General features: G+C 38.2%; 1 protein-coding gene across 2 annotated transcripts in view; it reads left to right on the forward strand.

Moving 5' to 3' along the window:
• The first annotated feature begins 2742 nt into the window (after positions 1–2742).
• VIRMA (vir like m6A methyltransferase associated) overlaps positions 2743–14816 on the forward strand; it is a 34750-nt gene continuing 22676 nt past the window's right edge. Inside the window, exons 1-8 of one of the 2 annotated variants that reach the window (XM_058174485.1) lie at positions 2743–3646; positions 7767–7882; positions 9038–9124; positions 9540–9588; positions 10302–10470; positions 10899–11021; positions 11477–11791; positions 13332–14481. In XM_058174485.1, coding sequence (XP_058030468.1) covers positions 3536–3646; positions 7767–7882; positions 9038–9124; positions 9540–9588; positions 10302–10470; positions 10899–11021; positions 11477–11791; positions 13332–14481 — 2120 coding nt within the window. In that variant the 5' untranslated portion in view covers positions 2743–3535. Of the gene's footprint in view, positions 3647–5410; positions 5874–7766; positions 7883–9037; positions 9125–9539; positions 9589–10301; positions 10471–10898; positions 11022–11476; positions 11792–13331; positions 14482–14816 lie in introns of those variants that run through there. The other variant, XM_058174484.1, reaches the window with a different exon arrangement.

A 14816-nucleotide genomic window follows, 5' to 3' on the forward strand; every position in this document is an offset into this window, starting at 1 on the left:
CTGCAGTTTTCTTGACAAGATTTCAGAAATGGCTTGCCATTGCCTGCTTCCTAGGGCTGAGAGAGAGTGACTGGCCTAAGACCACATAGCAGGCTTCATGCCTAAGGCAGGACTGGAACTCATGGTCTCCTAGTTTTTAAGCTGATGTCTTAATCACTATATCAGACTGGGCTTTCTATATACTGTATTGTATACAATGCAAATAAAACTAAACAAAAAAGGGGTTCCACAATTGTCATGACCTCAAGATCTAAGAGCACAACAGGATCTTCAAAACTTTTCTGAATTACATAAGGCTGGAACACAGAGCCACACAAATCATGATAATGATTACTTATGTTATAAATGAAACAGAATATGGAGAACAAGAGGCACTGATAAAATATGGAATCATGACAGAAATAAATGAAATAGGGTGTGGACAATTCCCTGAGACTAGTTATGGGTCAGTGGCTGAGACACTAAGCTTGTCGATCAAAAGATCAGCAGTTCAGCAATTCAAATCCCTAGTGCCTTGTAACAGGGTGAGCTCCTGTTACTTGTCCCAGCTTCTGTCAACCTAGCAGTTCAAAAGCACGTAAAAAATGCAAGTAGAAAAATAGGGACCACCTTTGGTGGGAAGGTGTGCCTTTGGTGTTTAATCATGCTGGCCACATGACCACAGAGATGTCTTTGGACAGTGCTGGCTCTTCGGCTTTGAAATGGAGATGAGCACCACCCAATGACTAGCACATATGTGTGAGGGGAACCTTTACCTTTACCTCATTCCCGGAGACTAGTTATAATTAATGAGGCATATAGGGCTTTACTTCTAAACTTAGTTACTTGAAACTGAGTTTTTAAAATCCCATATGATTACACCCAAACAAACATGTTACACCAAAACAACTATTACAAAGACTATGTATGTCAAAGCAAGATTGAGGAACACCAGAAGAACATGAAATATAACACTGTCTCAACCTGGGGCTCTTTATGTTGGATTTCAGCTCTTCTAATTTTAATTAAAATAAATAATTATGAGAGCCAATTTGGTGCAGTAGTTAAAACACAAGGCTAAAAAGTCATGGACTATGAGTGCTAGTCTTACCTAAGGCATAAAACCAAATGGAGTGAAATTGGACCAGTCATATACACTCAACCCTAGGAATGAGGCAATGGCAAACTACTTCCAAAAAGTTGCTAAGAAAACTGCAGGGACTAGTCCACTCATGTGTCAGGAGCCAACTCTGACTTGAAGTTCAACAAAGCAGCAATGGATGAACAATCCTGATAGAGCTACTATATCCATATTAGAAAAATATAGAAAAGTTGGGCTGACAATAATCCAAGGTTATGGATACTTTAGAGACAAATTGTACCTATATCATTAGTGCAATTTGTCTCTAAATATAGAGATTTATTATAATGAAATATGACTGGAGTAAGTTTGTGTCAACTTTATTAAAATGCTGCCAGTAATCCCAAGTAGAAATAAACTCTGTTTAAATGCACCTAACATTAAACTATTGCTGACAGTAATCTTACTTAGAGGTCAAAATATATTAGGAATGCTAGAGGGCTTGAGCTATTTGAAACCAAACTCCATTCAATTTTAGATATTTTAAGATGTTATCTTAGTTTGCTGCAGTAAAAGCAGCAGTTGGAACAAAAAGAGCTATAATAGCTGCCCAAGGCATTTGAAATTGAGAAGTGGAGTGGGTGGCCATTGTATGTACAGGGCAGCAATAGCCCTGTATTCAGTAGATTTAACAAACTGCAGATCTGATACACAAATTCTAGTGAATCTAGTAGGACTTAGTTTGGAATAAGCACACATGACATTTGCTTTTAAAAGTCATCCTTGAGGTACAAGTGCCATTCAACTCAGCAGGTCTCCCTACTGAGCAACTAGGGATTGAATGTTAAATACCTGCAGTCTTCTAAATCTAGTTGATACACTGAATCATAAACTAGCTAACCACAGGTTAATCTTATGTATTGTGTAAATATAGCAGGTGGTTAATTTGTTTTCCAGTGAGCTCTATTCCAGTTAATTAAGTCCTCTCTCTCTTTATCCGAAGGTACAGCCCAGGTTCCTTCCAGAGAACCCCATTGGCGGCCCTCCTCCACCTTATTTCGAAATCAAATGTTAAAATAGGATCACCTGACAAAGCTGAAAGACAGCAGCGCGATCACGCCGGGACACAGCAAAGGTTGCTCTTAAAATAGTAAAAGTTGTATTGTTTAAACCTAGTTATTTGAATTCTTAGCATGACATTGAATTACCAAAAGAACATCAGATTCGCTCCAAATAGGTTGGCTAACTCAAAATTCAGCCAAGAAGCCGAGCGGGCGACAGCTCGGTCTTTTGGACGGTGTCAAACTTGGGAGGGGAAAGCCTTCAAGCGCGCGAGTTTGCGGAGGAAGCACCCGTCAAGCAACAGAAGAACCGGTCCAATCAGGGAAAGAAAAGTCAATCTCTGAAGGGCGCATCTTCGCGCGGTAGGTTTTGATTTGTCTTCGCTTTCTTCATTCAAGGCGCCGCCCTCTCCTTTTCCCCAGGTGAACAAGGCAGGCCCTGGCGAATGCAAATTCCGGAGCGTAAAGCCTCGGAGTGGGTGGGAACCAGCCTTTCTCCAACCAACCCTCAACTTTGATCTTTAATATATTCTCCAGCAGTGGGAGAGGCTGGCGAGGGTTAGGGTTGATATGTATTGGACGCCAGCCTGGAGAAGGGCTGCCTTCCAAGCAACTTCGTTTGATCAATGTTTTCGTTTGGCTGCGACTTGTGCGCGGAAGCTCCAGAGTGGTGGAATTAATCGTTTTGCCTTAAGGGTTCCGCAACCAATGTTGGGCAGAGGAGCAGGTCACAAATCCATCTACAATGAGCTGCTCTTTTTTTTTTTTGGTCCAACGTCTCGCTGTGCCTGCGCTTGGCAAGAAAGACCTCCGCACCCGCGATAGAACCTGAGGCAGCCGAAAACATGTGGCTGAACGGCAGCTTAGCTGCAGGACTAGGCGGTCAAGTTTCGGAGGCTTGAAGCCCCGCCAATCACCTCCTCCTTGCAGAGCAAATCGTTGCAAGAAGCGGCCAATCGTTCCACAGCGCCTCTTGCTTTGGAAGGGGCGGAGACTCTCGCTCGCTCCGCCCTCCTCAGGGTGAAAGAAGCAGCTCTTCCCGGCTGATTGCCTGCCTGCCATTCATGAAAGCGGTAAAAAATCTTTTCAATCGAGCTTCTGGAGTCTGCGCAGGGGCTCCCCTCTCCGCAGGTTGCTGCTACTCCCGACGCTGCTACCTCTGCTCCGGGAGTAGCAGGGTAAAGAAACGGAACAGAGAGATAAGACGGCTGTCCCCTAAGCGCGTTGCCCTGATTGTTGCGGGAAAGTCTACAGAATACAGTAAAAAAGGGATCGCAGAAGATTTGAGTAGGTTTGTGGACTGATTTTAAGAAGATTTAAAGGATTTCTGTCAAGATTTAAGAGGATTTCTGTCTACCCGGCTCGCTTTTTGTTTTTTGCAACAGCTATTACTTGCATTTTTACCGGCCACTTAATGAGAAGGAAGGACTCACTGGAGAAGAGCCTAATGCTGGGAACGGTTGTGGGCAAAAGAAGAAGATGGCAGAGAACGAGGTGGCTGGATGGAGTCACTGAAGCAATCAGTGTGAGCTTAAATGGTCTCCAGGGGATGGTAGAGGACAGGGAGGCCTGGAGGAAAGTTGTCCATGGGGTCACGATGGGTTGGACACAATTTCTCAACTAACAACAACATTACCGATAATACAATGAATTGGAGTTAAACAAGAATGCTTCCCCAGCCTGTTGCTCTCCGCTGGACTTCAACTTCCGAATCTCTTGCCCATACAACCATTAGCCTAACTAGGGATTTTTAGAGTTAGTTCAACATCTGGAAGGTACCAGGTTGAGAAAAGATTGCATAGGCGATAGCTCCAGTTTGCATTTTATGTTTAAGGTCAGAACAATGGTATGGTACCGGTTCAAAATTTCTAGGAACCATCTGGCTCCAAGAAGCATTTTGATGGCTGTTCAGTTTGACAACTGCTTTTTGTGGTTTGTTTACAAAATGTCCAGATTCTAGTGAAGAAAACAACACATCTGCCTAGCTCTGCATGTGGGCGGAATGGGAAAATCTAAATGCAGAAAACCTTTTTATGTATTATATTTTTTTCTTCATTTTTTCCTCAGAGGCATTCCAAATGACTTGGCTTACAAAATTGCCCCCTTTTTATTCAGTTCTAAGAGTTTAGAAAATTTTCTGTGTGTGCGGAGTGCCTTACAGGACATTTGGAGATGTTAACTTAGTTAAGACTCGATTAAGAGGAAGTACAATAAATCAGAATAGATCCTTTACTGTACTGAGAAGTCCTCTGCGCATTTCTGCAGAGAATACAGTTGTCAAAACTCCTCTCTGGTCATCCTAAATCGACTCACGAAGACGACCATCGGCCTTTTTGCAAGCTGATATAAGGGGAAATATATTTCCTTATTGCCACGGTTTACTGTGTAGATGTTACCACTGGCTTTAAAAGTCCTGGTATCTAAATTACTTTTCAGACTTTACATGGAATCTAACTATTTTTATATCCTATTCGGGATGTTATGCTGGCTGTTAAGTGCTCAGTGAACAGAAACACATCACCAGTCAGAATCCCCAAAGGATATGTGATATTCATAGAACAGCTCAGTGGCGAAATTCAATTTTTTTTTACTACCGGTTCAGTGGGCATGGCTTGGTAGGCATGGCGGGGGAAAGGATACTGCAAAATCCCCATTCCCTCCTCACTCCTGGGGGATGGATATTGCAAATTTTCATTCCCACCCTACTCTGGGGCCAGTCAGAGGTGGTATTTGCCGGTTCTCCGAACTACTCAAAATTTCCGCTACTGGTTCTCCAGAACCTGTTAGAAGCTGCTGGATTTCATCCCTGGACCAGCTTCTACTAAACCCAGTGCCTGAAATTTATTTTCAAGATCAACGGATTTTGACACTAAAGTGGTTTTAAAAATAGTACTCATGTGAATCATAGAAAAAAATTGGTTAGTCAGCATCTTTTCCTAAGAATGCATTTTTTATTAAACAGATAGCCACGTTCGTGAGCTTACGGCTCACTTCATCCAATACAGAGTGGAGCCCGGTGTCTTTTCATAAAATGTCTTAATCAGAAAAGGTGCCATCAGCTTCATTCTGTGTATTTAAAGAATGGCTTTTTCTCAGTTCGATGCTCGTTTATTCATCCAGAGCCCCCTCACTGCTCATTTGCACAGAATCCCAGTTAGATATACCTGAATGAAGGCACTCTGAATCTCAGAAGTTACTTTATTATATGCGCTGCTTATTTTCAAATGCACCTGCCTTATAAATTCATCCCCACTCCTTGCAGGCTTGCTAAAAAAAAATAATCTAAAAGCAACTCACACGTGGAACCAATCCTAGGCAAATAATACTATGTACATGTATTTTAACAACCTCGTCGACCCGTCCGTTCGCTGTCAAACTCGAGATGTTATATAGCAGGAGAGCTGCTATTGGTCTATGGCAGGAATCTCCAACCTTGGAAACTTTAAGCCTGGCGGACTTCAACTCCCAGAATTCCTCAGTTAGCAAAGCAAAGACCCCTGGTCTATGGCACCTTAAAAAGAAATTCAAAAAAATGCCCGCCATCCTGATTTTTAACCTCCGAGCATGGGTGTTTATACAGACAAAAGAGATGGGCAAAGGCAGCTATGCAAACCACATGCCAAACCACCCCCATTTTTTTGCCCCGGAAGTGCTCGTCATCGAAAGTTCGATGCTTCCGCCGACGCAAGATGGCGGCGGATGCAACAACGGAGCTGCTTTTTTTGGACACTTTCAAACACCAGAGCACTGAGGTAACGGAGGCAATGTGGGTCTTTCCATCCCACCCCCCTCCAATCCCCCCCCGCCCCCAGCCTTCCAGATAGGATGGAATTGGGTTCTGAGAGAAGATGTTCATTATCAGGCGGGGATTAATGGGCTCTTAAGTTCAGAGCTCCTTCTGCAGCCTCCACAAAGGAAATCAGCTTCACGTAACGGTAGCGATAGTTTTTTTTGTTGTATATATATATACAAGTCGATCTGGTTGAGGCTTAGGTGTGCGGCCGTGTGTAGATATTGAAAGGACGTTACAATATGATGGATATTTCAATTTTTTGCCGTTTTAGCATAATCTCCTCCCCCCAAGCTTATCTTTGAATCGAAATATGAGCCTCCCGATTATAGATCATAGCGATATAAATTCCTGTTCCTATCTCTCCCCCAGTAAAGCTTTGAAGGGCGAAATGCCGATATATGACTAATTCAGTTAAATAACGACAGCAATAAAATCATCCTGTATTAATCAACATTTAAAAACATGTAGCTTTCTTAAATTCATTATAAAGATAAAGGAAATCATGGGATTCATCGAAATGCTGTATAGACAGTAAGCAAAAATAAATCAAGTATCTTTGAATATAAATTTCTCTACATAACAATCATTAGATTTGTGTGCTATTTGATTTCTAAGATATTGACGTGCAGGTGGTATACTGCTTTATGTGAAATTAGTGTGGATTATATACATGCATGCAGCTTTGGAGTTCTGTTTTCTTGATATAAGAACTTAATTTAAAATTTATGCTAGGAGATAGGTAAAAGGAACCTTTTGCCCAATGTTAGGTGCTTAGATTATTTTGGATACTGTAGTAAAAATGTATCGGGAGAATGCCAGCCCCTGTGGTTTTAATATGCTTTTTGCCCATATCTAGCAAATGAAGGGCATGTTGATTTTTTTTATTATGTTATTTTAGTACATTTCAGTATAAGTTGTAAAACTTCATTAGTTTATTTGATCTCAGTTTTAAAAAGGACATGAAATATATTGAAATGGGGAAAGAGCAATTTATGTCAAAGACTGTGAGGGATCTGGAAAGCAAACCAAATAAGGAATGGTTAAATGATTTGGGATCATTTAGTCCATATCAGAAAGGTGTCACATGAAGAGGACTTATTCTTTATTGGTAGGAGCAGAACCAGTGGGTCAAAACTGATTCAGGCCATAGGTTCAGGATAGGCATAAGAAAGTCTGTAAATGGAGGTCAGATAGTCATCTATAAAACATGCAATAATGAATCCTGTATTGAGCAGGAGGTTAGGCTAAATATCCTCTAAGATCTTCCAATTAAATGATTCAATCTGATTATTACTAGATTGTTAAAATAGTATCCTATCTTTCCAATTGATACGCTTAACATTACTAGACTATCAATAATGTAATTGCATAAGGATTGTTTACTGAGGAATCTTAGGCTATATTTTTTGGGGAAGATTTTATAATGTTTACTTTATAAATTAGATTAGTTTTTATTTATGCATCTTTTTATTAAGAGTTTTTAGAGCGTGTAGAATTTAAAAGCAGTCAGTTGTTTAAAACTATAAAAAGTTGGGGTTCCTAAAATGTTCTTGTTTTATTTTAAGAATTACTTATTTCTTTAATGTTAAAAGAATTTGCTGACAAAAATGACAAAAGCCAAATTAAAATGAATTCTGCAGTGTTGTTTTTAATGGTATTGTCTGTTGCAAATGGCATGTTACATTTGGACATGTCAGGAAGAATGGATGGTTCTGGTTATACCACTTGTTACTTTTAAGCAATGTCTGGATTATGTGAAATGCATATTTTGATAGATTTTTGAGTGCTCATGAAACAAAACAAAGATACTTTGCACTTCAAAATTCATGAATTTTGTTCATTTTTTTTCTAGCAAAGCACTAATGTAGACGTGGTTCGTTTTCCATGTGTAGTTTACATCAATGAAGTACGTGTGATTCCTCCAGGAATAAGAGCTCACTCTAACTTACCTGAAAGTAGAGCTTATGGGTAAGCAAAAAAATGATATAAGAGATTGTCCAGCACTGTTTTCTACGTCATTTTTAACATGCAGAGTGTTTTGTGATGTTCTCTTATTTTTATGGGAAAAGATGTTAACTTCTGTAAAATGGAGTACTGAATCAGAGAGTGAAAGTATGTGCCTAAATTTGCAATAGATTTGAACCTGAGATTTCCTGTGTCCATCCAGCATTATATAATGGAAAATACTTCTGCTTTAAGAAACCAAAAATATAAAAGAACTTTGAAAAGGATTTGTGTATTAATTGAGACAAGAAATATAGCTCTTATAATTTTTCAGTTTTGAATAAGTAATGGCAGGATGTATGAAATGCTGATAAAAAAGTAAAAGAATTGCTGAGAAAATAATCTTTTGAGCTGGATTTGCCAGCCATAGCTTGGAGTCAATTCTGGCTAATGCCAGTTCTTGTTTTCCCAATTCAGATATTACAAATCATGACTCAAGATAGAAAAAGAAGAGGAAGCAATAGATGTTTGTTTCTGAGATCTTGCTTACACTCATTTCAAAAGCAGATTCCATTAGTTGGAAAAGGGGATCATTGACAGTTTCATTTAATACTTGATGTATTTAATTTATATGCTGGACATCTCATTGTCAAGCGATTTAATGTAAAGTATATTGCAAAGACAACATTTTAATATTTCAGGATTTTATGTGGACATACATATACTCAAGATTAGCCAGAAAGCTAGTGAAATACCTGAGATTAAAGAATATCACACATTAAAGAGATTAAAGTATCACACATTGCCAAATGTCATAGAAATTGTTGTATAGAAAGAAAAAAAAACCCCAATTTTTTATTCTACAATTTGTGGATTTTATTAGATTTTATTACAAGCTTTAATTCAAAAATAAAAGTATTGGTAGTTTTATCTATATTATATACAGATAAGAACGCTCATTCTGCTCATAAGAATATTTGAGAAAAGTATGCACCGTATTTTACAAAATGTATGAAATATATGAAATAAGAGCTTAATAATGTAAATATTGACTATTTTTAACAGTTGGGAACTCTTTATCTTCCTTCAGATTGATTAACAGTCTTTTAAGGCTTGCCTTGCTCATTAACCAGATTTTGATTAAAGATGATATTTTTTTCACTTTGACTCTGTTCCCAGTGAGACATCTCCTCATACATTTCAGTTAGACTTGTTTTTCAACAACGTCAGCAAACCAAGTGCACCTGTATTTGACAGGCTAGGAAGGTAAGTACTAAAAAACATTCCTTCATAAAACACTGAATATACTTCACCAGAAACCATAAAATTATGGAATACAAAAAACAAACGTCACTTCTTTCTGTAATGCATACTTACCATTTCCTGTAACCATTATTTTTTGTGGTCTTCTCAGCTGTCACATTGCCAAATTCTGCCCAACTTTACCATTGCATAACATTAACAAGCAATCCTTGGGATACACAGTCTACAGAAAATGAATGAAATGCAGGTAGCGAGTTCCTATATTCTGCTACTTAATGCAAAGATTTATAGTTGTCAGCCTAATTCTCAAAGTGTAGGTTGTAAGAAGGTCCTATTGTAAGATTAGGTAGTAAGAGAAGATGTTGGAGAAAAATATGCATGTTTATTACCTAATATCTAATTTTCTTCTGCTTAATAGCCTGGAGTATGATGAAAACTCTTCAATTATTTTCAGGCCCAATGCAAAGGTAATTACTATGTAAATTGTGATGCTGTCCTTCTTGTTAGTTAATATAATTTTTTAAAAAACCCTTTTGGGCAGAAGCTGGATTACTTTCAGTGTATTCCGTCAAAGTCTTCTCAAAGTTGATTCAATGGATGCTGAAGGGTTACTAAGTATGTATATACACACAGATATATACATATGTACATAAATGTGTTTGTTTACACAATGCCTTAGATCTTATGAGTTGAGATTTTGTTTTGTATGTTTTGGATATGGGAGTCATCAGAGATATAATTGGGGAGTGGTTTGGTACAATTAGTTACCAAATTGAAAACTAGGAAATGCTGTGTGTAATGATGATTTGTGATTTCTTTGTACTTTATGGCATTGTTGAATGTCATTATATTACAATCATTCAGAAGAGAGGCAAAGATATTTTCCCCAAATCTCATTCTTTGTCATAGCATTGTATGATACTTAGTTTAATAGACAGATGTTCCTAGCAGAAATGGGCTTCATGTTTTTAGATAGATCCTCATAATGAGAGCTGAAAACATTTGAAATAAAAAGCATATGTTTCAGAACTGCTGTAGAATTTGGATATATAGGATTTTCAAAGCTGAAGTACTGGTTTAACAAGCAATACACATAAAACAGAACTGATGAAATTGATACTGTTAATTCAAATGTAGCAAGTCATGTTTAAAATTCTTTGTTTTATTTTAAATAATGCAGGTAAACACTGATGGCTTAGTTTTAAGAGGCTGGTATAATTGCTTGACACTCGCAATATATGGCTCTGTTGATAGAGTGGTAGGCCACGATAGAGACTCTCCTCCTCCACCACCACCACCTCCTCCACCACCTCAGCAACAACAAGCTTTGAAAAGGACTCCAAAATTAGGTGAGCAATTCTGTTCTAGTTTTTAACTTTTCAAAAAGGTTTTGGTTAGAAAAGCAAATCTTTCATAGCAGTCAAGCATATTTTCCTAAATATTTGTGTTTTTCAGTACTACTTGCAGTGGAATTCATTCTGTAAGTTCATGAGTATGAGTATCAGTACAGCATATGCCTCAGAATTTTTCCGAATAATTTTTTCCCCAATTTAAACTCTTAACTGTGGTGGTGGTGGTAGTGGTGGTGGTGGTGTGTATGTGTGTGTTACTAGATGCAGAGTTCTGTTTTCTTATCAATTTAAATTTCATTTCTCCCATCCCGCTTTCGGCAATTCATTTCCGCTGCTTTGAAAACTGAAGGGAATTGCAAGAACAGTTGGCCTTTGTCAATTTAAAAAAATACATAATTTTTCTTTGGCTCAAACATCTTTTACAGCTGATGGAGAGAAAGAGGAACAGTTCAATGGCAGCCCTCCCCGGCCTCAACCTAGAGGACCAAGAACCCCACCTGGCCCCCCTCCTCCTGATGATGATGAAGATGAGCCAATGCCTGTATCAGGTAGTCAAGAGGAAATTCAGTTCTCATTATTGTCACATCTGAGAGGAAAAGCTTTGGATCTTTCTAAAATAACTTCTCTAATATATATTTTGATGTCTAAGTTAGAGAACCAAATATACAATGCACAAAAATATATTTGGTTTTTTGAAGTGTGTTTTGCATCCTGCCATTGGGTTAAGAATTTTCCTTCCCACATATAGTACTTTATACTTTAGAGTACATGGTTCCGTGTTTAATAAAGAATTGGCATTCATTTTTTTAAAATCTTCACATCCCCACATCCAGATTAGGTAAAACTGAATCTAGTGGTGCAGTATCTGATGGCTCAGTAGTATATTTCAATGTAACTTTAAATCATGTATCTTTGTTACTTAACTTTCATTATAAGTAACTTTCCAGTATTGAAACCTCAAGCGTTCAATTTGTTTTCCTGCTATTAATGTCATTATTATCAGTTGCTGGAGAAAAAGATGACGATGTTGATCACAGAGAAGATTATTTTGAGCCCATTTCTCCTGATCGGACTTCCATTCATCAAGAAGGTCCATATTCTGATGAGGCAGAAGTGGAAGAAGAACAAGCAGAAGAAATGGATGATGATGAAGAAGGTGTGGATGTTGAGGAGGAAGAGGATGAAGAAGAGGATGATGATGGTCAAACAGTAGATAGCATTCAGGATGATGAAGAGGACGATGATGATGATGAAGATGAGGATGACGATGAGGATGAGGAGGAAGAGGAAGAAGGTGATGAAGAGGAAGAAGGTGAAGGTAGGCAAATACAACCAACTAGGTTTATGCATTCATACATTATGTTGTCCTTGCTTGATAAGCATTGACTCGCAGATAAATATCTGGTCTGACCCTGTTCTTGAAACAATGTTGGCAGTGTATGAAAATTCTGTTTTGCGTAGTCTAAGATGGTCAACCTAGAGGACCAAGAACCCCACCTGGACCCCCTTTATGTAATGAAGAAGATGATGAGACAATGCCTGTATCAGGTAGCCAGGAAGAAATTCTGCTATTATTGTCACATCCGAGAGGAAAAGCTTTGCATCTTTCGAAAATATCTTCACTAATGTATATTTGGATGTCTAAATTAGGGAACCAAATACACGATGCACAAAAATATATTTGGTTTAACAGAGAGTTTTGCATACTGCAATGCATACAATTAAATCTTTGATTTACCTGCAAGCTAAAAAGTATGGTATTTAAGAACCAATTTTGAAAACATAATTTTAGTAAGGAAGGTTTAACTCTTAATTTTTGGAAAAGAATGAAAAAAAAGTATTCGTTTTTACAAGAGAGGTTGCCAACATTTATAAGTGAAAAGGGAATAATTGGGTATATAATCAAATCAATAATTTGTGATAATTCAGTCATTTATGTGAGCTGTTGATGAGCCCCAAATTAATGTTTCCTTTGAAAGTATATTTGATTTTTCCAAAGCTTAAATTGCAGTATGTATTTGCTGTATCCTTCCTCACTTCACTCGGTAGTGAGTGCTTTAGTTAGTGTCATTCTGTTCGGACTAATCAGTCCTTGTTCTGACATTTAGTAATGAGATGTTCTCAGATTAGCAACATTTCTGCATTCTTTTTAATTACATATTTTCTCATATGTTATATTTTCTTTTCCTGTCCTGTTAAACATACAGTAGGAGCCAAAAAGCTCTAAACATAGGCATTCCATCTGAACAAGGGCCAGAAAGTAAAGGAGCTGTTCATTGTGCCTTTGTAACCTTTTCAGTGTGGCTGCATCGTTTGCAATCTTTGGGAAGGCTGTTGGGATTGTAGGCCAGTAAATTCAAATATTTTTTGCAAATACTCTTGGAATTTGTCTCTATATATTGATGTATATTTGAGCATCTGTGTTCTATTTTGAGTTAGTTGTATCAGCTTTTGGAAGCATGAGAAACCATTGCTAGCCAAAGTATTTCTCTTTATTTTCTCTTTGAATACTTGAAGCCTGACCTTGGTCTTGTTTACTTGGCAGTCATTTATTTTTGGGTACATGCACCTTTTTAGGGGTCTCTATGATTGAAACTTATAGAAACTTTTGGAATAAAAAACCAAAGAATCTTAGATGTGGGAAGATTATTACATAGCATTTTATAGCCTTCTGTTCTTAATGTGTGTTTTGATTAATAATACATTATTTATTGCTTCGGTGGGGCAATATTGCTTTGGTGTGTGTAGAAGGACACACATACAAAGTGGGAGCCAATATGTTATTTTATCTAATCAACAGTTAAAACATGAGTTTTACAGTATGTTTTTAACAAGGATATTTTAAATTTTTGTTTCAGGAGATGATGGTTATGAACAGATTTCAAGTGATGAAGATGGAATTGCTGACTTGGAACGAGAGACGTTTAAATACCCAAGTTTTGACATTGAATATACTGCTGAAGATTTGGCCAGAGTACCACCTGTAACCTACGATCCTTTTGATAGGGAGCTTGGACCCCTTCTATATTTCAGTTACTCCTATAAGACCAATTTTGAGATGGAAGTTGCCAAGATGAGAGATCAAGATCTAGAGAAGGAAAACAGTGGAGCAATAGAGAGTTCTGTTAAATTGACTGAGCTGCTTGAATTATATCAGGAGGAGAGAGGTGCAAAGTGGGTCACAGCTTTGGAAGAAATACCCAGTTTAGTAGTCAAAGGACTAAGTTACTTGCAATTAAAGGATACAAGCCAGGATTACCTAAGCCAGTTGGTTGACTGGACAATGCAGTCTTTAAATCTTCAAGTAGCCCTGAGACAACCAATTGCTTTGAATGTCCGTCAGCTGAAAGCTGGGACAAAGCTTGTCTCTTCGCTGGCAGAATGTGGAACTCGAGGAATAGAAGCCCTCTTGCAAGGGGGAGTAATTGATTCTTTATTTGAGTTGCTCTTTGCAGATCATGTGTCCTCTTCCCTTAAACTTAATGCTTTCAAAGCTTTGGATAGTGTTATTAGCATGACTGAAGGAATGGAGGTTTTTTTGCGGAGTAGTTTGGAGGCCAGTGAAAAAAGTGGCTATCAGAGACTGTTGGAACTTATTCTCCTGGATCAGACTGTAAGGGTAGTCACTGCAGGTTCTGCCATTTTACAGAAATGTCACTTCTATGAGATTCTGTCTGAGGTAAAGAAAATTGGTGACCAGCTAGCAGAAAATTCTCCACCCCTTCCAAATCATTCCGAGTCTGAGCAGGATCCAGATGCTGGACCTGAAAGAGGCAACCAGGAATATGATAATGATGTAGATGCTCCAATGGATATGGACAATATTTTGGAGTCCTCCACTATGAATGAAGGAGAAATTGAAAAACTTGTTAACATTTTAGATGAAATTTTGCATTTGATGGAGACAGCCCCGCACACCATGGTGCAGCCACCTGTGAAATCTTTTCCAACAACAGCACGTATTACAGGGCCTCCAGAAAGGGATGATCCTTTTCCAGTTCTGTTCAGGTATGTATATTTTTTATTTGGGTAGATGGGTTTAGTTATGTGTATTCTGATTTTTTTAGTTGGTACCTTCAAGATATGTTCATCAGGCTTCCGTTGTTATTCCACAGCATATTTAAAAGCCAAACCTGTACTAATTGGAGTTGAAACTTGACCCAGGTTGGGAATTTCTGTTTACATGTTCCAGAGGATTGCTAGATCCCCCCCTTCCCAATTTTTAATATGTCCTGATAATGCATGTCCAGTATTTAATGAAGATTGTTGATTTACCGTATATACTCGAATATAAGCCGATCCGAGTATAAGCCGAGGTCCCCAATTTTACCCCAAAAACTGGG

Source organism: Ahaetulla prasina, chromosome 3 (genome assembly GCF_028640845.1).
Source record: "Ahaetulla prasina isolate Xishuangbanna chromosome 3, ASM2864084v1, whole genome shotgun sequence".
In the NCBI taxonomy this organism is placed as follows: Eukaryota; Metazoa; Chordata; class Lepidosauria; order Squamata; family Colubridae; genus Ahaetulla; species Ahaetulla prasina.